At 43.7% G+C, this 24,684-nt stretch overlaps 1 protein-coding gene across 3 annotated transcripts; it reads left to right on the forward strand.

The window, feature by feature from the left end:
- Positions 1–100: 100 nt before the first annotated feature.
- Positions 101–21,052, forward strand: LOC120718562 (gastrula zinc finger protein XlCGF26.1-like). 3 transcript variants are annotated; one of them, XM_040007098.1, is made up of 4 exons: positions 15,332–15,697; positions 16,281–16,358; positions 19,087–20,498; positions 20,751–21,052. In XM_040007098.1, exons 3-4 carry the CDS (start codon positions 19,137–19,139, stop codon positions 21,003–21,005), a joined length of 1,617 nt encoding a protein of 538 aa, XP_039863032.1. In that variant the 5' UTR covers positions 15,332–15,697; positions 16,281–16,358; positions 19,087–19,136; the 3' UTR covers positions 21,006–21,052. The 3 variants fall into 3 exon arrangements, with proteins under 3 accessions (XP_039863031.1, XP_039863032.1, XP_039863030.1); XM_040007097.1 differs by lacking the exon at positions 15,332–15,697 and adding an exon at positions 101–427 and having other exon boundaries at positions 19,087–21,052; XM_040007096.1 differs by having other exon boundaries at positions 19,087–21,052.
- The last annotated feature ends 3,632 nt before the right edge of the window (positions 21,053–24,684 follow it).

The raw sequence follows: 24,684 nt of genomic DNA on the forward strand, positions 1-24,684 counted from the left end.
ACCTTGGTCGCCAACCACCATCAAACAAGAAGAAGAAGAAGGAGTAGCTCCCGGTGTGTGTAAAGAGCAGGAAGTTGGCTTAAGGAATAAAGAGTATAACCACAGTCATCATACGTGTTGTCTTCCAAGGGGAACTTTAGGTTTTATTTTCAAGCCGGCTACGGCAAAGATCGTGTGGCTGTGCTGAGCTTCCTTTCTGCTTCTCCTATGGTCTCCGGCAGACCGTGTTTCTGTTTCTGATGCGTGATTGGAAAGATATACGCTCTCATAGCTCACACAGCTTGTTCTCTTTGCAAGGTAGCCAGTAACATGCTGGGAGGTCAGATAGCCCACTGTCTCTACTAGTCCTACTCCAACTACAAAGCCCACGTGTCTCCTTCTCAGCTGGTGGATCATTAGGTCGGGTTATTCTGAGAGGGGATCCAGAGTGAGTACATTATAACTACATTGGTTGCTTAACTCTATAACTGTTTACAGGGTTTCTCTCTCTTAGCTGTTTTTTTTTTTTTTTTCCGTTTGTTCCTTGTGTTTAACGTCTCAGTTTGTTTGCCTGGAGCCTCCAGCAGAACAATTTGGCAATTACCAGAGGGTATTGCATGGCACTGCAGAATGCTGTAGTAGCCTTTGTGGTTCAGGGTGCCTCTCACTCTTTACGAATCACTGACCATGTATCCAGCAAAACAGCTCCATAGTATCACACTTCCTCCTCCATGTTTGACAGTTGATTCTACACACTGTGAAGCCATCCTTTCACCTATTCAGTGGCGTACAAAAGATCCATGCCCAGAAGATCCAAAGCCACTTACACGATATAAAGGACTCACACAGTTTATGGCAGGCCATTTAGGCCGTCACACAGTACAAGCCCGCACCAAGCAGCTGTGACGGAGATACCACACTCCCTGAGGAGCTGATTAGGTTCTACACACGGTTTGATGCGCTGAACAACACGTGAGTGAAGAAAGCCACGCCCCCCACCACAGACCAGACCATCTCTCTGCCTGCAGCCGACCTGATGAGAACTTTTAAAAAGGTCAACCGACGGAAAGCTGTTGGACCAGACAACATCCCAGGTCGTGTGCTGAGAAACTGCGCTGATCAGCTGGCTGATGTCTTCACAGACATCTTCAACTCTTCACTGAGCCAAATGATCGTCCCCGTGTACTTCAAGTCCACCACCATCATCGCGGTGCCAAAGAAATCCTCAGTATCCTGCCTAAATGACTATCGTCCCATTGCCTTGAGCCCCATCATCATGAAGTGCTTCATGAGACTTCTCATGGCACATGTGAAGAGCAACCTCCCCTGCTCACTGGATCCGCTGCAGTTTGCATACCGGCCGAACAGGTCGACTGAGGATGCTATTTCCACTGCTCTTCACCTCTCCCTCTTCCACCTGGACAAGACAGACGTAAGAATACTGATCATAGACTTTAGCTCAGCATTCAACACCATTATCCTCAAAAACTGTTTGACAAACTCAGCAAGTTGGGACTGAGCACCTGTCTCTGCAACTGGATACTACAGTGGGGCAAAAAAGTATTTAGTCAGCCACCGATTGTGCAAGTTCCCCCACTTAAAATGATGACAGAGGTCAGTAATTTGCACCAGAGGTACACTTCAACTGTGAGAGACAGAATGTGAAAAAAAAATCCATGAATTCACATGGTAGGATTTGTAAAGAATTTATTCGTAAATTAGGGTGGAAAATAAGTATTTGGTCACCTCAAACAAGGAAAATCTCTGGCTCTCACAGACCTGTAACGTCTTCTGTAAGAAGCTTTACTGTCCCCCACTCGTTACCTGTATGAATGGCACCTGTTTGAACTCATCATCTGTATAAAAGACACCTGTCCACAGCCTCAAACAGTCAGACTCCAAACTCCGCCATGGCCAAGACCAAAGAGCTTTCGAAGGACACCAGGAAAAGTATTGTAGACCTGCACCAGACTGGGAAGAGTGAATCTACAATAGGCAAGCAGCTTGGTGTGAAAAAATCAACTGTGGGAGCAATCATCAGAAAATGGAAGACATACAAGACCACTGATAATCTCCCTCGATCTGGGGCTCCATGCAAGATCTCATCCCGTGGGGTCAAAATGATCATGAGAACGGTGAGCAAAGATCCCAGAACCACACGGGGGGACCTGGTGAATGACCTGCAGAGAGCTGGGACCAAAGTAACAAAGGTCACCATCAGTAACACACTACAACGGCAGGGAATCAAATCCCGCAGTGCCAGACGTGTTCCGCTGCTGAAGCCAGTGCATGTCCAGGCCCGTCTGAAGTTTGCCAGAGAGCACATGGATGATACAGCAGAGGATTGGGAGAATGTCATGTGGTCAGATGAAACCAAAGTAGAACTTTTTGGTATAAACTCAACTCGTCGTGTTTGGAGGAAGAAGAATACTGAGTTGCATCCCAAGAACACCATACCTACTGTGAAGCATGGGGGTGGAAACATCATTCTATGGGGCTGTTTTTCTGCCAAGGGGACAGGACGACTGATCCGTGTTAAGGACAGAATGAATGGGGCCATGTATCGTGAGATTTTGAGCCAAAACCTCCTTCCATCAGTGAGAACTTTGAAGATGAAACGAGGCTGGGTCTTCCAACATGACAATGATCCAAAACACACCGCCCGGGCAACAAAGGAGTGGCTCCGTAAGAAGCATTTGAAAGTCCTGGAGTGGCCTAGCCAGTCTCCAGACCTCAACCCCATAGAAAATCTGTGGCGGGAGTTGAAAGTCCGTGTTGCTCGGCGACAGCCCCAAAACATCACTGCTCTCGAGAAGATCTGCATGGAGGAATGGGCCAAAATACCAGCTACTGTGTGTGCAAACCTGGTAAAGACCTATAGTAAACGTTTGACCTCTGTTATTGCCAACAAAGGTTATGTTACAAAGTATTGAGTTGTATTTTTGTTATTGACCAAATACTTATTTTCCACCCTGATTTACGAATAAATTCTTTACAAATCCTACCATGTGGATTCATGGATTTTTTTTTTCACATTCTGTCTCTCACAGTTGAAGTGTACCTCTGGTGCAAATTACTGACCTCTGTCATCATTTTAAGTGGGGGAACTTGCACAATCGGTGGCTGACTAAATACTTTTTTGCCCCACTGTACATGTCCTGTCAGAGAGGCCTCAGTCCGTTTGAATCGGCGACAACATCTCCAGCACCATCAGGCTGAGCACAGGAGCTCCTTTGGGCTGTTCTCAGCCCACTATTGTTCACCCTCCTGACACACGACTGCGCCACTCTGCACAGCTCTAATACTCTAATCTGTCTCTCTTCTGTAGTTAATTGCATTTTTTCACCATTTTTGTAGAAAAACATTTTCTTTTTCTTTTTTTGTGAAAATTCTTTATTTTCAAGAAGTGGAGTACAACATAGTGTGTCAATAACATTTTGTCCCAATATAAACCACTTTTACCTTTCACATTTTGGGAACAAAGAACAAGTGTAGAAAGAAAGGAAAACATCCATCACAGGGCTCAAAAGGGGATAAGGCGTTGGACTCTAGGTTTCTAAACAGGAGAAATTCTCTTTTTAAGATGTATTGAGAATGTAATAGGTTCCATTACATAAATCTCATTCACAACGTCTTTCCACTATGATAGAGTTGGGGGGCACATGAAGGAGCCAACATCTTGTGACAGCCTTTTTGACTGTGGTTACCAGAATTGTAAAAAGATATTTATTTACTATGCCCTGCAAATGATCAAGATTAACTAAGAATATGGTAGAAAATTGTAAAGGCATTTTATTTACCTTAAATATGCTGATTTGAGTTTTGTGGAACTCAAGCCAAAAGGGTTTCATCTTCAGGCAGTCCCAAAATATGTGCCATTGCCCCACCTCCTGTGCGCCACACATCCTCCAACAGCTGAGTGCACCTTTGTCCAGATGTGCCATCTACTTTGGCGTTGTGAAAAAATGCATCAGACATTTCCAACTGAAGTCCTGCCATACATTTGAATTTGTATATTTCCATGAAGATTTACATGCATCCAGCCATTCATCCTTCGATATATTCAATTCAATTCAATTTTATTTATATAGCGCCAAATCACAACAAAAGTCGCCTCAAGGCGCTTCATAGATACAGAGAAAAACCCAACAATCATATGACCCCCTATGAGCAAGCACTTTGGCGACAGTGGGAAGGAAAAACTCCCTTTTAACAGGAAGAAACCTCCGGCAGAACCAGGCTCAGGGAGGGGCGGCCATCTGCTGAGACCGGTTGGGGTGAGAGAAGGAAGACAGGATAAAGACATGCTGTGGAAGAGAGACAGAGGTTAATAACAGATATGATTCAATGCAGAGAGGTCTGTTAATACATAGTGAGTGAGAAAGGTGACTGGAAAGGAAAAACTCAATGCATCATGGGAATCCCCCGGCAGCCTACATCTATTGCAGCATAACTAAGGGAGGATTCAGGGTCACCTGGTCCAGCCCTAACTATATGCTTTAGCAAAAAGGAAAGTTTTAAGCCTAATCTTAAAAGTAGAGATAGTGTCTGTCTCCCGAATCCAAACTGGAAGCTGGTTCCACAGAAGAGGGGCCTGAAAACTGAAGGCTCTCCCTCCCATTCTACTTTTAAATACTCTAGGAACAACAAGTAGGCCTGCAGAGCGAGAGCGAAGCGCTCTAATAGGGTGATATGGTACTACAAGGTCATTAAGATAAGATGGGGCCTGATTATTTAAGACCTTGTATGTGAGGAGCAGGATTTTGAATTCAATTCTGGATTTAACAGGAAGCCAATGAAGGGAAGCCAAAACAGGAGACATATGCTCTCTCTTTCTAGTCCCTGTCAGGACTCTTGCTGCAGCATTTTGGATTAGTTGAAGGCTTTTCAGCGAGTTTTTTGGACATCCTGATAATAATGAATTACAGTAGTCCAGCCTGGAAGTAATAAATGCATGAACTAGTTTTTCAGCGTCACTCTGAGACAGGATATTTCTAATTTTAGAGATGTTGCGCAAATGGAAGAACGCAGTCTTACATATTTGTTTAATATGTGCGTTGAAGGACATGTCCTGGTCAAAAATGACTCCAAGGTTCCTCACCGCGTTACTGGAGGCCAAGGTAATGCCATCCAGAGTAAGAATCTGGTTAGATACCATATTTCTAAGATTTTCAGGGCCGAGTAAAATAACCTCAGTTTTATCCAAATTAAGAAGCAGAAAGTTAGCGGCCATCCAGGTCTTTATGTCTTTAAGACATTCCTGCAGTTTAACTAATTGGTGTGTGTCATCTGGCTTCATGGACAGATAGAGCTGGGTGTCATCTGCATAGCAGTGAAAATGTATGCTATGTCTTCTAATGATACTGCCTAAGGGAAGCATGTATAATGTAAACAGAATTGGTCCTAGCACTGAACCCTGTGGAACTCCATAATTAACCTCAGTGTGTGAAGAGGACTCTCCATTTACATGCACAAATTGGAGTCTATTAGATAGATATGATACAAACCACTGCAGTGCAGTACCTGTAATACCTACAGCATGTTCTAATCGCTCTAATAGGATATTATGGTCAACAGTATCGAACGCTGCACTAAGGTCTAGCAGGACAAGCACAGAGATGAGTCCACTGTCAGAGGCCATAAGAAGATCATATAGAAATGTTTCCTTCCATTTCCCATCTTTCTTTAACATAGCATGTAGAGTGAGGCTTCCTGGTCAATCACCCCTTGTGAAATTTACCAATCACACCTTTAACTAGGGTGTTTTCATCAGCCCTCAGAAAAATTATTCGATTGCATCATCTAGGTCGGTTTTGGTGAGAAGTAGTTCCTCAGTTTGATGTATCTAAAATAGTTTACATTATTAGGCTGGTAGTCCATCTTCAAATGTTCAAAGTTTTGAACTGTTGTCGCCTTGAGGCGACAAAAGTTGCCTCAAGGCGCTTTATATTGTACAGTAGATCGTACAATAATAGATACAGAGAAAAACCCAACAATCATATGACCCCCTATAAGCAAGCACTTTGGCGCCATTGGGAAGACAAAACTGTCACGTGGCCGGGTGGCCGGTACTGAACAGGACTCAGGTGCAGAAACCCAGAGCGGAGACAGCAGATGATGCAACAATTTATTAGGTTTAAGTGCAAGAGAAAAACGTGGCAAAGACAAAAAAACAACGAGACGTGGAGTCTTGGTGCGGCGTGGCCTAGGGGAACGTGGCTATGGCGAGGGAATGAGGCCTGAGATGCGGAACGGAGCTGAGTGGGGAACAGTCACACTGAAGGAAGAGGATATAGGAGTTAGGTAGGTAGTGAAGGCAGCTCTGCAGTGGCCAGTTGTAAGAGCAGCAATTCTTACTTGCAGTTAGGGACCTGGAGTGTTGAGAGGGGGGTGATGAAGATCCAGGGGAGGCTGAGTGGCGTGGAAAAGCTGGCCTGAGATCCGGGGCTTCAGATGGAGTGTGATGGCAGGAGGGCAGGCAGGTGAGGCACAGAGAGATTTCCAGAATGATTACTAGGTATCCTGAGTCCAGAGGTGGAGTGTGAGCCAAGGTGGATACAGCAACTGTAGCACAAGAGAGTCGTGTTAACAGGATGAATCACAGCAAGAACTTAACGTATACGGCCTGTTACCAACATGTGTTGATGACGAACTGGCAGTGAATGAACATCAACGTGTGGTTTAAATCCCTCTGGCTTGATTGCCTGCAATAGGCTCCAGGTGTGCGGGAGCTGGAGTTGGCCCTGCCCAGGGGCGGATCCCAGGTCAGTTCAGGAGCCTTATGGAAATTCCAGCCACCCACCGCAGACCATGACAGTACCCCCCCCTCAAGGGACGCCTCCCGGCGGCCGACCGGTCCCCAGCCTGCGACGCGACCTGAAAAATCTAGAGATGAGAGCAGGGTCAAGGATAAACGAGTGAGGAACCCAGGCACGTTCCTCAGGCCCATACCCCTCCCAGTCCACCAAAAACTGGCGACCCCTACCACGGCGGCGGACGTCAACGATCCTCCGAACCGTATAGGCCGGATGACCATCGATGAGCCGGGCGGGCGGAGGGGGGTCGGAAGGCGGGCACAGCACACTGGACAGCACAGGTCTGACTTGGGAAACATGAAAAACCGGGTGAATCCGAAGACAGGGAGGAAGCTCGAGTTTCACAGCAGAGGGCGAGATGACCGAGTGGACGACATACGGCCCAATAAACCGAGGAGCCAGCTTGCGGGAGGAAACCCTAAGGGGAACATCCTTAGCCGACAGCCACACCTTCTGCCCTGGAGTGTACCGAGGAGCTGGTGATCGTAGACGATCTGCATAGCGGCAGTGGCGGGCAGCAGCTTTCTTCAGTGCCTCCCGGGTCCGAGTCCAGACACGGCGGCAGCGCTGGAGATGGTGCTGGACGGAAGGCACAGCCAAATCAGCCTCTTCCTCAGGGAAGAGGGGGGGCTGATAGCCCAGGGACACTTCAAATGGAGAGAGACCAGTGGATGCGGAAACATGAGAATTGTGCGCATACTCTACCCATGGGAGATGTGCAGACCAAGTAGCCGGGTTATGGGAAACCATGCAGCGGAGCATGGACTCTAGTTCTTGGTTGAGCCTCTCAGTCTGCCCATTGGTTTGAGGGTGGTAACCAGAACTGAGGTTGGCTTGAGCACCTAGGGCAGAGCAAAAAGATTTCCAAACCTGGGATGTAAATTGAGGTCCCCTGTCAGAAGTGACCTCAGCAGGAATCCCGTGGAGTTTGAAGACGTGGTCAACCATCAGTCTTGCAGTTTCCGTGGCAGTGGGTAGTTTCTCCAGGGCAACGAAGTGAGCCGCTTTAGAAAACCTGTCGATCACAGAGAGTATTACTGTTTTACCTGCAGACCTAGGCAGTCCAGTGACAAAGTCCAGGGAAATGTGGGACCAAGGACGAGAAGGTACGGCTAGAGGTTGTAGAAGACCGGAGGGTCGCTGATTTCGGGTCTTGTTCCTGGCGCACACGTCACAGGCAGAGACGTATTCCCGCACATCATGTTCCAGAGTTGCCCACCAGAAGTGACGACGTAGTAGTGCGATAGTGCGGCCAATTCCAGGATGGCAGGAAAACCGGGAGGCATGAGCCCACCTAATTACAGCCGAACGGGTTGCTGCGGGAATGAAGCGGCGGCCCGGAGGACCTGTGCCAGGGTCTGGTTCATCCTGTAATGCTCGCTGGATGGATTCCTCTATATCCCAGGATAAAAACGCTATGCGGCAGGAAGCACAGGAACTGGTTCGGTGGGTTCAGCGTCTGGGTCGTAAAGACGAGACAGGGCATCGGCCTTGGTGTTCTTGGAACCTGGACGGAAAGAGATGGCAAACTTGAAGCGATCAAAGAACAGAGACCAACGGGCCTGGCGGGCATTTAGACGCTTAGCCGTCTTGAGGTAAGTAAGGTTTTTATGATCTGTGAAGATGGTGAATGGGTGTTCAGCCCCTTCCAATAGGTGACGCCACTCTTCCAGGGCTAACTTAATAGCCAGCAACTCTCTGTCTCCTACATCATAGTTGCGTTCAGCTGACGAGAGTCGACGTGAAAAAAAGGCGCATGGGTGTAACTTGGCCTTGGGACCTGAATGCTGTGAAAGGACCGCTCCGACGCCGACGTCGGACGCGTCTACCTCCAGAACGAATGGCTTGGAGTGATCTGGGTGACACAATACAGGAGCTGAGGTAAATAGTCGCTTGAGCCTACTGAATGCTGCCTCAGCTTCAGGTGTCCAGATGAACTGTCTTTTGGTGGATGTGAGTGCAGTGAGAGGAGTGGCTACCTGGCTGTAGTTGCGAATAAACCTCCGGTAGAAATTGGCAAAGCCGAGGAAACGTTGTAGGAGCTTGCGTGACGTGGGCGTGGGCCACTCCAGGATCGTGCGGATCTTGGCTGGATCAGTCTTCACCTGCCCTCCTGCGAGTATATAGCCAAGAAAAGTGACGGATTGTGCATGAAACTCACATTTCTCGGCTTTGACGTAAAGTCGGTTTTCCAGGAGGCGTTGGAGGACTGCTCGGACGTGGACATGGTGTTCCTGGGGAGTCTTGGAGAAAATGAGTATGTCATCAAGATAAACAAAGACAAACTGGTTCAGGAAATCACGGAGCACGTCGTTGACCAGGTTCTGAAAGACAGCGGGGGCATTGGTTAACCCAAACGGCATGACCAAATATTCAAAGTGACCTAGAGGCGTATTAAAAGCCGTTTTCCATTCGTCCCCCTCCCTGATGCGGACGAGATGGTAGGCATTGCGGAGATCCAGTTTGGTGAATATGGTGGCTTCATGGAGGGGTTCAAAGGCAGAGCTGATAAGGGGTAAAGGATATTTGTTTTTAATGGTGATGTCGTTTAACCCTCTGTAGTCAATGCATGGACGGAGTGATTTATCCTTCTTTTCCACAAAAAAAGAAGCCGGCGCCCACTGGAGAGGAGGATGGGCGGATGATACCTGCAGCTAGTGACTCGTGGATGTACTTTTCCATGGACTCTCTTTCTGGTCTGGAGATGTTGAACAGCCGGCTAGAGGGAAGCGGAGCACCAGGTAGAAGGTCGATAGCGCAGTCATAAGGTCTGTGAGGTGGCAAAGACGACGCTTTGTCTTTACTGAAAACTTCCTGGAAGTCATGGTACTCAGGTGGGACGAGTGTGAGGTCAACCGGATCAGTGTCCGAGGTGTTAGTGTCAGGGGTACCCGGCGGTAGAGCAGACTTGAGGCAGTGGGCTAGACAAAAAAGGCTCCAACTAGCGATTTTACTTCCAGACCAGTCTATATGAGGGTTGTGTTTCTTTAGCTAGGGGTAGCCTAGGATGAGTGGTGAATCAGGAGAAGAGAAAGTGAACAAGGTAATGGCTTCATGGTGGTTTCCAGAGGTGACGAGGGTTACGGGGCCAGCCTGATGGGTTATCTGAGAAAATATTTGATTGTTTAATGCGGTAACAGGGATGGGAGGATCGAGAGTCTTGAGTGGCAAGTGAAGGCGTCTAGCGAGAGCTAGATCTATTAAATTTTGCTCTGCTCCAGAATCAACGAGAGCATGGAGGGGGTGAGAAACCTGATTTAGACACAGGGTGACTGGTAGGATTAACCGGGGTTTGGAACTGAAAGAGGATCCGCCCACCTGTATCCCCGAAATTACCGGCGGGCGGAGCCTTTTGGCCAAACCGAACACTGTGCTAACCTATGCTCCACTGAGCCACAGTAAAAACATGCACCCGACCGAAGCCGTCGTTCTTGCTCCTCTGGTGTGAGACGAGAGCGGCCGATTTGCATAGGCTCCGGAGTGGCGTCCGTTTCTACGGAAACAGGAGCGGATGTGGACACCGGACGTGATGGCGGAGGAAGTGAAAACGTGCGAGGCGCGGGTTTACGATGTTTCTGGTTCTTTTCGGCCTCCCTTTCCCTCAGACGATTATCTATCCTAAGGGAAAGGGAGACCAGGTCTTCAAAAGACTTGGGCTCATCGCAGGAAGCGAGCTGGTCTTTGAGCTCATCGTTTAAGGCGCGACGGAACACTCCCCGAAGGGCATGATCGGGCCAATTGGCCTCGGCGGCTGCGGTACGGAAGTCGATAATGAACTCTGCGACACTCCGGCTCCCCTGTTGTAACCCAAGCAACCTTTCATCAGAACTACCCTCCGATACTGGATGAGTAAAGGTCCTTTTAAACTCACACAGAAAATCATCATACAAGCAGGTTGGGAGCGGATGAGCCGACAGGTAAGCCTCAGCCCATAACAGTGCCTTGCCCTGAAGCTTAGTCACCAGATATGCTACCCGAGCTGATTCGCTAGCAAATGAACGGGGAGAATGCGTGAACGCGAGAGAACATTTTAGTAGAAAGGCCGTACAGTGACCCTGCTCCCCTGAGTATGGCTCGGGTTCTGGGAATGCAGCATCGCGAAAAACGGAGCCTGAAGGGGTTGGAGCTGGGGAAGACTGGGGAGGTTCTGCCACGGGTGCAGGAGACGCAGAGGACAGGCATGGAGGAGAGGAAAGAGCTGACTGAATTTCCTGCAGGGAAGCTAAGATCTTAGCCTGAGTCTCGCCTATGGCTTGACACCGGGTGTCGAGAGCCTGCAACGCTTGCTCATGAGCCCCTAAAATGGCTCCCTGCTTGGAGACTGCTGCACGTACTGGGTCTGCTGAGTCCATTTTTTGGCCAGTTCGTACTGTCACGTGGCCGGGTGGCCGGTACTGAACAGGACTCAGGTGCAGAAACCCAGAGCGGAGACAGCAGATGATGCAACAATTTATTAGGTTTAAGTGCAAGAGAAAAACGTGGCAAAGACAAAAAAACAACGAGACGTGGAGTCTTGGTGCGGCGTGGCCTGGGGAACGTGGCTATGGCGAGGGAATGAGGCCTGAGATGCGGAACGGAGCTGAGTGGGGAACAGTCACACTGAAGGAAGAGGATATAGGAGTTAGGTAGGTAGTGAAGGCAGCTCTGCAGTGGCCAGTTGTAAGAGCAGCAATTCTTACTTGCAGTTAGGGACCTGGAGTGTTGAGAGGGGGGTGATGAAGATCCAGGGGAGGCTGAGTGGCGTGGAAAAGCTGGCCTGAGATCCGGGGCTTCAGATGGAGTGTGATGGCAGGAGGGCAGGCAGGTGAGGCACAGAGAGATTTCCAGAATGATTACTAGGTATCCTGAGTCCAGAGGTGGAGTGTGAGCCAAGGTGGATACAGCAACTGTAGCACAAGAGAGTCGTGTTAACAGGATGAATCACAGCAAGAACTTAACGTATACGGCCTGTTACCAACATGTGTTGATGACGAACTGGCAGTGAATGAACATCAACGTGTGGTTTAAATCCCTCTGGCTTGATTGCCTGCAATAGGCTCCAGGTGTGCGGGAGCTGGAGTTGGCCCTGCCCAGGGGCGGATCCCAGGTCAGTTCAGGAGCCTTATGGAAATTCCAGCCACCCACCGCAGACCATGACAAAAACTCCCTTTTAACAGGAAGAAACCTCCGGCAGAACCAGGCTCAGGGAGGGGCGGCCATCTGCTGTGATGCTGCTACCATTAAAGTATCTGAATTTTATTATTTATTATTATAACTTGTATTCTCCTTTTACTTTATCCCATATTTTCCACTGAGCTTTGATCCATGGACTTTGAATCCTTTTAAGGTGCATGTCCAAATTTGTGTGGGCCAAGATTGCTTGTATTGGTAGGTCTTTAATTATTGAGAGCTTGTTGTCCTTCCATCTAGCGTGGAATTTTGATTCTCAGAAATAAACAAGAGGCTTGATTTGAGCTGCATAGGAAGGCTAAGGTTTGGTAAGGCTCTACCTCCCTCTTCTGTAGGAAGTGGTAATGTTTTATATTTAATCCTAGCTCTCCTGCCTTGCCAAATAAATTTGGAAATGATTTTGTCAATTACTGAAAATTCTTTCTGGCTGATTTCCACTGGGTTGCCTGGAACAAATACAGATACCGCAGAAGTATGTTCATTTCCACACAGTCAATTCTGTGGCTCAAACTGAGAAAGGAAATTGAATTCCATCTTCTTATATCTTCTTCAATTTTATTGACTAAGGGTTAATAGTTAACTTCAGCCAGTCAGGAGATATCTTATGGCAAGTTAATGCCCAATATTTCACTGTTTGCTGGTCCCATTTAAGAGGGAATTTTCCATGAAGTTATTCTGGTCGATTGTGGTTGAATGTTAAAAGTTTCAGCTTCTGTACATTTATTTTACAACCTTTCAACTTTGAGATAGCATGATTCAGTAAAAGGACTAGATGTTGTAGTCCCGAATAATGCATTACTTTAAATGGTGAGAATTGTGAGGGATGGCTTCTATGAGGAAAGGCAGCCCAGAGACTTTACCAGCAGCACACATCGTTGTGTGCCTCAACTTTTGGTCATTTACCCAAGCTAGTCTGACATTTTTTTTTATTTTTTATTTTTTTGGGGGGGGAGGGGATTAGAGATCTGATCTAGATTATTGTATGGGACACATCGTCAGTAGTGGACCTTGGATTCATCGGGTGTTTCGGCAACACGTTCTCACTCCCAACTTGTCAAATGTGTGACGCATGGTCAGGCTACCTCTGCTTCACTTATCGACGCGCAGGGTACCCCCCTTGCATCGAGAATTGACGTGCAGGGTCCTCTCATTGAATACTATAGAGCTCCCTAAACGTTGCTTATTGACGACAAGAGATTGCCGTGGAAGAGCCTGTTGTCCGTATATTTATATATTTCCGAAATCACATTGTAGTGACGTATACTGAACACAATAAATTATATAATGTAAGCAACTACCTGAAAAACAGCAGATACAACAGATAAATTAATTATAGGCTATTACTTTTGTATCGTTTATTGCATTTATGGAGGGAGTGGTGTATGCTGGGTAATGGCACAGCTAGCGACTGGGTGACTTTATTCACCTGCTTCGGCGGTTATCAGTCCATTACAATGGGCGTTATTAGCACAAATCAGTCCCATAGATATGGGCCATCTCCTGCTAGATTGTTCAGAAGGTTGTTATCATCCATTCAGATGGAGGATCACTAACAGCAGCGTGGGAAGACTCCAGAATCCACTCTGGCTGGAATCCGGTGTATACAGCAGTGTTTACAGGTAAGGCCATTTAAATGGACAGCATTTATAGAATGACTATTAAAAGTCAGCCACATCAATAATGTTAATGTAGTTATGTTAGTAATATGCCGAGTGCTAATATAACAGCTTTAAGATGCATTTGTAGATATTATTACGTGTTTTACCGTCTTTATGGTGCTAGCTTAAAGTTACGGTGTAAACATTAGCTTATATTGTAGTAAAGCTGTTGCTGTTTAAATGATGTTAGCACAGAAATATTAGCTTCTGTCATGACTGATGAAGTTACTAGTTAATAAAGTTTCCAGTAAAGTGATTAATCGCAGCCACAGATTTACAGCAAATTAAGACGCTGTCTTAATTCTCCAATAAGCCAGGGCCAAGCCAGCTCCGATCAGCAAGAACCCTGTTATCATGGTTCCGAATAGGTAGATATCTTCAGCGTCCTCGATCGACAGTCCCGCCAGGCACACGATCCTCCATTTCTGCTACCCATCCATCGTGTATCCGGCAGGGAAAGTCCCTCTAGGGCACTTGGGCTCTCCCGAGCCAGGACTTCTCGTTGAGAAAAGGGTGTCAATAGCATTCAGAGATTTGATCAACTGGTCTAGTTGATCAAATCCATAATTCTCTTTTAGGTTTTAGAGAACGACTGTGAGAGACTGTTCCAGGGAAAGTAATACACACGAGACAGGACAAGGACACAAGAGGCTAAGCAGGGAAGATAAGGGGAAGGAGGAGAGGAGAAAAGTGCAACTGCCTTCACCGAGAGCCAAAGAGAGAACAGCAATATATTGGCCATATTATATTTACATTACCGCAGTGAGATGATTTTAGTCTCATGAACAGCATTAGCTAATTGTTATTACTAACTACTCTTGAAATGACTGTTCAGTACAGAAATGAAGCCCAACAATCATGTTTTACAGTCCCGTGGTCTCAGCCTCAGATACTCAGCTAATCAAAGTGATGTCATGACAAAAATGAATGACCAACAAAACATTTTTTCTCCTTCATTTCTGTCAAACAATGCTGTATGTAACGTTTCTCGCAGTTAGTATCATGGTTGCTAGGCAACCTGAAGAGGGCGACGAAGGCTAGACCGTCCCATTTCACAAGCCTCTCACTTCCGCACTGCTCGTACTTATAGTACGCACTGTACGTAGTACGCGTAGTGTGCGTACTTCAAGCGTGCATACCCTGAATTGGGACAAAGCCATGGACTGGACATACAAACAGCCACAACCACCTACACACACACAATGGACAACTTACCCTCATACACACAATAATAACATGGACTGAACCACCATTCACAACCACTAGCATTTTATATAGCCTCTGTAGAAATTATCCACATATCTCACTTATCTTAACTGAAATACTGTATAATTCTGTGTAAATAATCATTCTGTACAATACGATAATTTTAATTCTACAACTGTTTATAACTTGCATAGTTCCCATTTCTGTATAGCTGTATATCTCATATTTCTGTATAGTTTTTTTTTTATTTCATATGTCTGTATAGTTTTTCACATTTATAACATACCTTCATACCGTGTACATTATAACATACCATAATAGACCCATTTCTGTAATATATTTACATATCTATATTATTGCTAATATATATTTGTAATATATCGTTATCATGGCTAAAGCACTTCTGGATGGATGCAAGTGACAATAAAGCTGAATTCTACTCTATTCTATTCTATTCTATTCTATTCTATTCTGATGAGCGAATCATGAACAGACTCCAAACCAGTTGGTGGCGGTATTGCACCACATCCTTGTTTGCCAACGTTTGTTGCCAACCGCCGACAAACCACAAAGACGAAGAAGACGTAGTGCGCGTGCCCGCCCAGAGCACAAAGTAGGCCTTCAGAAGAAGCAGTGTAACCACAGTCATCATACTTTTTATCTTCCACGGGGACTTTTAGTTTTTTTTCTTTGTTTGTATTTTTAATCCGTCTAAGGGAAATATAGTGTGACTGTACTGAGCTTCCTTACTACTGCCCCTCTGGTCTCCGGCATATCACGTTTCTGTTTCTCATGCGTAATTGGAAAGATGTACGTTTCGTAGCTCGGAAGCTTGGTCTCTCTGCAAGGTAGCCATTAACATACTGGGAGGTGAGTGAGCCAGCTGTCTTTACTAGTCCTAGTTCAACTACAAAGCCGGCCTTCTCCGCTGGGGGATCTTTATTTCGGGTTATTCTGAGAGGGGATTGAGGGCCTTATTTTGTTTTAATCATTTGTGTTCTGCTAGTTGTTTTTCTTCATATGAAGATGTTGTACTGAGTATTACGATGTCATGAGGTGGCTAAAAATACAACAGATTCCACAATAACAGAATCACCGACCAGTAATGTGTCTTTTAAGATGGCGCAGGCTGTTGTAGCAGCTCCCTGTCTTCTTTCTTTTTGTTCCTACTATTTTTTTTAATTATTTTGATACCTTTAGCTCAATATTTATCTTTTTATATAGTATTTATCCATCATAACTCTGTTTCTACACTCAGTGAGTGCATGTTGTTTGTTGTATATTTCCTGCTATGACAACTTAGTTTTCCTCTGGGATTAATAAGGTTTTTCTGATTCTGATGTTGGTGCTGAACCTACGAGGCACAATAATGCTACACAATACAGTGGTTTCCAGTAGTGCCCTACAATAATTTTAACTGGATTAAAAAATAAAAATCTTTTTGCTCTCACAGGTGACTGGCAGCAGGCGAAGAGTCTGCAGGAGGAGCATCTCAGCACCTGTAGTCAGAAACATTGGTTCTTCATCGAAGGTGACAAAGAAAAATCACCAACATTATTCTACAGACATTAATTGGTTGTTATTTTAATAATAACAATAACATCTAATTCTGTACACAGTGACATTTTGCCTGTTTATCCCAAATGAGAGACAAATCACTGCTGAAGAAAAATAATGTTCTCAACCTGCTTACATTAAATCAATGGATAGATGAAGTTAGCCGTTTTTAACCCTCCTGAAAATAAGCTTCTCAAGGATCAGTTTTTGGTCCTGGATTTTTTTTTTAACCTTTACACACTCTACATGTTGTATAATAAAGTATCTATTAATATGTTCTAGTGTTGCACATGATACATTTTTCACAGCTGATACACAGTTGTGCTTTATTCCCTCTGATAATCTCTGATAGTGTATTTTGTTAATAGTATTACATCCTCTGCACACTTTGGCTGCGCTGAAAAAGAAGGCAACAAACCAGAGAAATTTGACTCCCTGGAAGAACTTATAAGTACACCTACACTGAAGACTAATTTAGGAGAACCCCTTTTGACCTGGACAAGAAAAAGCCCCCTGTAAAGTTATGAAATCTTAGTAAATGAGGAAAACAGGAACAGCTCTGTAGCCAGGCTGACTAAGCCACCGGTCTAATGTTTGGACACGCCTTCTCATAGGGCTGTGCGATATGACCAAAATCTCATATCCCGATATAAGACATCTATCATGATAACAATATAAATCACAAAAATGTAACATTTTCTGTAAATTCTGTGAATCTCGGGCAGCTCGACTTGCATGAAGTGTTTCCAGCTGGGCGCCGTGTACCTGGAGTCGAGTGTTTTAACCGATGCATGAAACGATGCAGAAAGTAATATAGCCACTACAGTGACCATCAAAACGATGAAAAAATATTGCCGTAAACAGTTTATTTTGCGACACCACGAAACAAACGATCGCGTAAAATGAAACAATAGATGTTTTCATATCGTCATCCGATACATATTGTTATGTCGAACAGCCCTACTTACTTTACTACCTTCTCATAATTTTTCTATTTTATAATGGCTTTTTACATTGTAGCTACTAATTTAAAGGATCAATCTTCAAATGAACACTCATGGAATTAAGAGACAAAAAACTGTTAAATAACTCAAAACATATTCATATTTTAGATTCTTAAAAAAATTCAGATTCTTTAAAATAGTCAGTTGTCTTGATTACTACTTTTCTCACTGTGTGTGTGTGTGTGTGTGTGTGTGTGTGTGTGTGTGTGGATATATGTATGTATATGTACTAGAGCTGGGCGATAGAACGATGACGATATGTATTGCGAAATAACTTTTTCTCGATAGAAAAGTTAAACTATTGCGATAGGCCTCATCTCTCTTGTCCTCTTAAAAAAAAAAAAAAAAAAAAAAAAAAAAAAGAACAGCCAATCCAAATTAAGTAGCGCAGAGCCGAACCAATCACAGCCGCAGCATCACGTCACGTGACTTGTTACGTATAGCAGCGGTCCCCAACCCCCCGGCCTCGGACCGGTACCGGTCCGTGAGTCGTTTGGTACCCTGCCGCGAGAGTTGAGGCTCAGGTGTGAAATGTATAGTTTTCAGGGTTTTTATCGGTTTTCAGCGTTATTTTGTTATCGTTTTTATCGTTTACTCGGTTTTCCTTGGTCTTTTCACGTGTGTTATGAATAAATTTTCTTTTTTTCGGTACTGGTACTAGTTTTATTTTGTTGTATTTATCCGCGACACCTTAAAGGCCGGTCTATGAAAATATTGTCGGGCATAAACCGGTCCATGGCGCAAAAAAGGTTGGGGACCGCTGACGTACAGCACAAGTGCCAAGCTGCACATGTGTATTTGTTTGGGAAGCAGCCAGTGGCCGTGCCGCCTGGGTAATGGAGGAAATTAGTGTGCCGACTAGAGAAAAATCAACCGAGAGCGTGACCAAAGGTTACCGAAGAGAAAACAGATGATGGTTCCAATGTCGGAGAGATTGTCGAACGGAAGAGCCGCAGAAGTTCCGTAGTGTGAAGGTATTTCGGCTATTTCAAGTCTGACAAAAAACAGAGTAGCGTGCACTGTAAATTGTGCCGAAAGCAAGTCTGGAAATACAATAAACCGGTGTATGCTCAATCTCTGACTGAAAGCGCTAATTCGTCATTCGGCTTTTGTCAAACTAAAGTAACTGTTAAAACTGTTTGAAAAGCTAAGCTATACAACAAGGAGAGATTGAGAATTTCCTTTTAGTTCTCAGTTTATTTGATATTGACAAAAGTTAGTCAATTTTGTCTGTTCTTCTGTAAAACAAACTAAGATTTATTTTTAGAATTAATATTTTGTTTCTAAGTGGAATTGACAATTTAGTAGTCTGTTTTGTTTGTCCTATTTTGAAACTTAAACGCTTTAGCGGCTGCCTTTTGTGTAGTTTGCAATATTTGCCTTTATTTATCTGAAAAAGTCTGAAGTTCCTTAAGTACATCTACCCTGTTGAACTTATTATGGGAAATAAATATTTAAATCAAAACAAGCTGCTGATTATTTCACAATTTACTTGTGAGCAACGGCACATTTAAATCTTACAAATATAGTCATTTGGCTTATATCGTGATATATATCGTTATCGCCGGAAATGAAAAAAACAAAAACATATTGTGATATGAAAAAACCTATCGCCCAGCTCTAATATGTACACTTTATAGGTTTTATTATTCCATTAGTGCATTTCACTGTTTTAGTTCTTTGTCATCTTTGTCATAGGCAAAAGAAGGGGAAGCGTGCTGAAACCTCTCCAAATTTTTGACCAACCAATGCCAGCAAGTAAAGATGAACCAGTTGTAATCCCTGTGGACAAGACTTTCATCACTATGAAGAAGGCCAGAAGACGCCAGCGCATTGACAGTGGAGACAGAAGCTTCATGTGTGATCAGTGTGGAAAGGCTTTTACTCGTAATAGCAGCTTAAAACAACATAAGCTCATCCACACTGGCATTAAACCATTCAGCTGTGATCAATGTGGAAGGTGTTTCAATCACAATGGCAGCTTAAAACAACATCAACTCATCCACACTGGAGTTAAACCATTCACCTGTGATCAATGTGGAAGGTGTTTCAATCAAAAAGGCAGCTTAAAACAACATCAGCTCATCCACACTAGAGTTAAACCATTCAGCTGTGATCAGTGTGGAAAGTGTTTCAATTATGTTAGCAGCTTAAAAAAGCATCGCCTTGTCCACACTGGATTAAAAGCATTTAGTTGTGATCAGTGTGGAAAGTGTTTCAATCACAATGGCAGCTTAAGAAGACATCAGCTCGTCCACACTGGCATTAAACCATTTAGCTGTGATCAGTGTGGACAGGCTTTCACACATAATAGCAAGTTAAAAAAACACCAGCTTATCCACACTGGATTAAAACCATTCAGCTGTGATCAGTGTGGAAAGACTTTCACCGAGAATGGCAACTTAAAAAGACATCAGCTCGCTCACACTGGAGTAAAACCATTCAGCTGTGATCAGTGTGGAAAGACTTTCACTCAGAGTGGCAGCTTAAAAAAACATCAGGTCATCCACACTGGATTAAAAGCAATTAGCTACAATCAGTGTGGAAAGCCTTTTTCTCCGAGTAATGGCTTAAAAGAACATCACCTCGTCCATGCTGCAAATAAACCATTTGTCTGTGCTCAGTGTGGAAAGTGTTTCACTGAGAATGGCAACTTAAAAAAACATCAGCTTGTCCACACTGGCATTAAACCATTCAGCTGTGATCAGTGTGGAAGGACTTTCACTCAGAATAGCAGCTTAAAAAAACATCAACTTATCCACACTGGATTAAAACCATTTAGCTGTGATCAGTGTGGAAAGTCTTTTACTGAAAATGGCAACTTAAAAAAACATCAGCTCATCCACACTGGATTAAAATCATTTAGCTGTGATCAGTGTGGGAAGTCTTTTTCTCAGAGTAACGGCTTAAAAGAACATCAGCTCATCCATACTACAGATAAACCATTCACCTGTGATCTGTGTGGAAAGTCTTTTACTTATAGTAAAAGCTTAAAAGATCATCTTCTCATCCACGCTGGCATTAAATCATTTATCTGTGGTCAGTGTGGAAAGGCTTTTACTCAGAGAACAACTTTAAAAAAACATTTACTCATCCACACTGGAATTAAACCATTTATCTGTGGTCAGTGTGGAAAAGCTTTTACTCAGAGTACAACTTTAAAAAAACATTTACTCCTCCACAGTGGGGTTAAACCATTCACCTGTGATCAGTGTGGAAAGTCTTTTAGCTGCATGAGTTCCTTGAAAGAACATCAGGCCATCCACACTGGCATTAAACCATTTGTCTGTGGTCAGTGTGGAAAGGGTTTTACTCAGATTAAAACTTTAAAAGAACATCAGCTCATCCACACTGGAATTAAACCATTCAGCTGTGATCAGTGTGGAAAATCTTTTACTCGGCGTAGAAACTTAAAAAAACATCATCTCCTCCACATTGGTGTTAAACCATTCACCTGTGATCAGTGTGGAAAGTCTTTTAGCTGCATGAGTTCCTTGAAAGAACATCAGGCCATCCACACTGGCATTAAACCATATGTCTGTTGTCAGTGTGGAAAGGGTTTTCGTCGCATGGATACTTTAAAAAATCATCAACTAATCCATACTGGAGTTAATTAATTTTTATTGGTCAGTGCTGAAATGCGGCCACTTCTATGTAAACATTTTAAAAAATCAGATTGTTCACACTGCAATTATAGCGTGTATTTAATTGTGGTAATTGTGAAATTTGTGGAAACTTTCATTTATAACAAATGTTACTGAGGCATCAGCAAATCCACAACATATGTCGTGCTATGACAAAACTGGCAGACCAATGTGACATTACTCTGACAAAGTTCTTTTGGACATATTAAGTTTAAAGAGGCTCTACCGATTGCAGACTTCTATACCTGTCATTGTACTGGGTCTTTGACCCAGTGTTTTGTGCTTTTTGACATTAGCATTCCATTTGATTGAATATTGTAATATTTAATGTTTATTTCTATTTATATTCTTTTAATTGTTTTTCTGCTTGATGTAATATTTGTAATTTCTAGTCTTTAGGTTCCGTTATCATACCTCCCCTCTTTTTCACATTCTGTGTTTTGTCAGCAGTGGCAATCCTAGCCTGCTTGGTTCCCTGGGCGAACACCCACTCTGCCCCACACCCACAGATAAATATATGTATGTTAAGGATTGTACATGCATATAAAGCATATTTTACTGTAAAAACTGTTGTTGGAACCATACTGAATTTAGTCAGATAAACACACACGCACATACATACACACATGTGTGTATGTATATTTATATGTGTGTGTGTGTGTGTATATTTATATGTATGTGTGTGTGTGTGTGTGTGTGTGTGTGTATGTATGTATATGTGTGTGTATGTATGTATATATATATATGTATATATGTATGTATATGTATTGTGGGATTATAATATTATTTTATGCCATGTTAGACCCCTAATTAAAGATTGTGAATTATTATGTAGTTTTAGTTTGCATTATTCTCCTGAATTAGAAGAAGGTGATAACTATTGCATTTGTTAAACTGATTTGCATTATATTAGACTGCTGATTTATTGTGAATGAATGATATTGTTTTATGATGCATTATACTGCTGAGTTATAAGAAATACTGTTCGCAGAAAGTCATTGCCTTATTTGTCTGATTAGAAGAGAACAGAACATACTGGAGTTTTCTGCCCCATCTCAGCAGGAGCAGATAAACAGTGAGCCAAGGTCGTAGCTTAGGCGCTGTGTGAGAGAAAGCATGTGAATGTTTAGGCTTTGATGATAAGGTGGGGGCCACTAGAGGCTATAAGAGTTTGATCAATGCTCCACCATTTTGAGATCTGATGCTGTCTGCGTACGGTGTCCATCTCCCACGCGTGTGATCATTAAAATCATCGTTTGACTCAACCCGGCCGGACCAGTGTGGTTTTTCCTCTTGTATCCATCCCCAATATTTTGAAGTCGTAACAGCTTGGGGGCTCGTCCTGTGGTATTGGGGTGGAAGTTGGAGGTTTGGACAGTCCGAGGTTGTCAAACGGACAGGCACAAGCCAGTGGTCTGACGTGAGTGGGCATAAGCCGGCTTATACAAAGGTAAGGCACTACCTGTTGAATCTATTTCCAAAGTGTGCCAAATTGGACATGATAAAATTAAAGTCTACTCACTGAAATTACTGGTGAATGTCTGTTTTGATTTTAATGAAAAATCTCATGAGTTAAAGCAGTTAGAGTCTGCTAAGAAGAAGTTAAAGCAGTTAGAGTCTGCTAAGAAAAGTTTAAATACTGGGTTAGAGTCCCAAGAAATTGAGTTAGAGTCTCAAGTAGTTTGGTAGGGAATTGGTCATTTTGTTGGTTAGAGTCCAAATTGGTTATAAGAGTGGACCTGAGTGGTCATTTTGTGAGTTAGAGTCTCCATTGACCTCTAGGTTGCACCTGCCTCAGTCAGACTCTTGTTTTGGGGTGCTGACTGTTGCTTCAAAATGTTATAAATTATTATAGGACAGCAGTTAGAGTCTGCTAAGAAGCGCATAGCCCGGAGGTTACGCTCCCTCCTGGCCGTGGACGCGCGACCTTGACCTGTCGGCGAACAGGGTTAGTTCAGTTTGGCTTGACTGTGGAGCTTGGGGCACTCCGGAATAAGCTAGGAGTTAGAGGCTCCTTACGGTTTGTAACGGTATCTGCGCTTTTTTGGACACTGTTAAATTGAGTTAGGGACTTTAGAGATTAGGCCAGATACAGTTAGAGTCTGATACTGGTTAATTGATTACAAAAAAGTTGGACTTTCTTCGGTTGGACCCGTTAACTTAAATTTGTCAAAATTGTGTAGGCGCTAAATCTGTCAGGCCTTACAGTGATTGTAAATATAAGACGTCTGTGTAATATAAAGTAATAGAGCTGTGTGTGAGACGAGGCCGTGTGTGACGACAGCGCGCTGCAGCGCTGCGAGCTATTTTTAGACGGTGTGTGAACATGCAAATGAGGTGGCTGCTGTGAACAACAACAACAACAACAACAATCTTTATTTATAGAGCACATTTAAAAGCCTTGGGCATACCAAAGTGCTTTACATAAAACAATAAAAGGTTCAAACATTGATGACGGATAAATAAAAATAACGAGTTATGTTCATAGATAAAAGCTACCAATAAGAATGACTACAGCACATGGTAATAGCAAGATAAAAGCTGTACCACCATAATAAAAGACACCAATAGAAAGATAAGAGGGAATTAATACAAGAGGTCAATAGGTCACAGCAAACAAACAAACAAACAAACAAACAAACAAACAAACCAGCAATTAAAAGGTGGAGAAGGCAAGTTTAAAAAGATATGTTTTAAGCTGAGATTTAAAAGAATGAATAGAATCAGATGCCCGGATGCCAATCGGGAGATTGTTCCACAGCACAGGTGCGACAAGAGCAAACGATCGATCACCTCTAGTCTTAAGTCGAGATCTGGGCTGAGCCAGCAGTAACTGTGACGATGACCTTAAAGCCCTAGCAGGAGCATAAGGGTTTAAAAGGTCCTTAAGGTAGCTGGGTGCAGTGTTGTTAGTAATTTTAAAAGTAAACAACAAAATTTTAAATTGAATACGATATTTGACAGGCAACCAGTGCAGATCGGCAAGGACAGGAGTAATGTGGGCAAACTTGCTGGTTTTAGTTAGAATGCGAGCTGCAGCATTCTGAACTGTCTGTAATCTCTGTAAAAGGGAAGAGTGGAGACCACAATAAAGTGAATTACAATAGTCTAGCCTCGACGTTACAAAGGCGTGGATGAGCTTTTCGAGATCTTTATGCGGGATATAGCGCCTAGCCTTAGAGATAAGACGAAGCTGGTAAAAACTAGATCTGACAACAGCAGACACTTGTTTATCAAGTGAAAAGGAGCTGTCAAATAAGACACCCAGATTCCTGACAGTATCAGAGAGAGAACAACTAAGAAAACCAAAGGCATCCCGGAGTTTGGCACGAAGGGCGTTACTACCAAAAATCATAATCTCGGTTTTCTTCTCATTAAGGATAAGAGAATTCGACAACAACCACTTCTTGGCCTCAGACAAGCATTCTCGGAGGCTATTCAGAGACAGAGCAAGATCGTCGTTTAGCTCAAAATAGAGCTGGATATCATCTGCATAATAGTGATAAGCAATATGGTATTTCTCAAAGATGGCACTTAAAGGAAGCAAGTATAATGAGAAAAGGGTAGGGCCCAGCACAGATCCCTGGGGGACACCACAGCAAACAGGTACAGCCGAGGAAGAGGATGTAGCCAGATGTACCGTAGAGAGCCG

The sequence above is a fragment of the Simochromis diagramma genome, unplaced genomic scaffold (assembly GCF_900408965.1).
Source record: "Simochromis diagramma unplaced genomic scaffold, fSimDia1.1 OVJJ01000531.1, whole genome shotgun sequence".
NCBI classification, from domain to species: Eukaryota; Metazoa; Chordata; class Actinopteri; order Cichliformes; family Cichlidae; genus Simochromis; species Simochromis diagramma.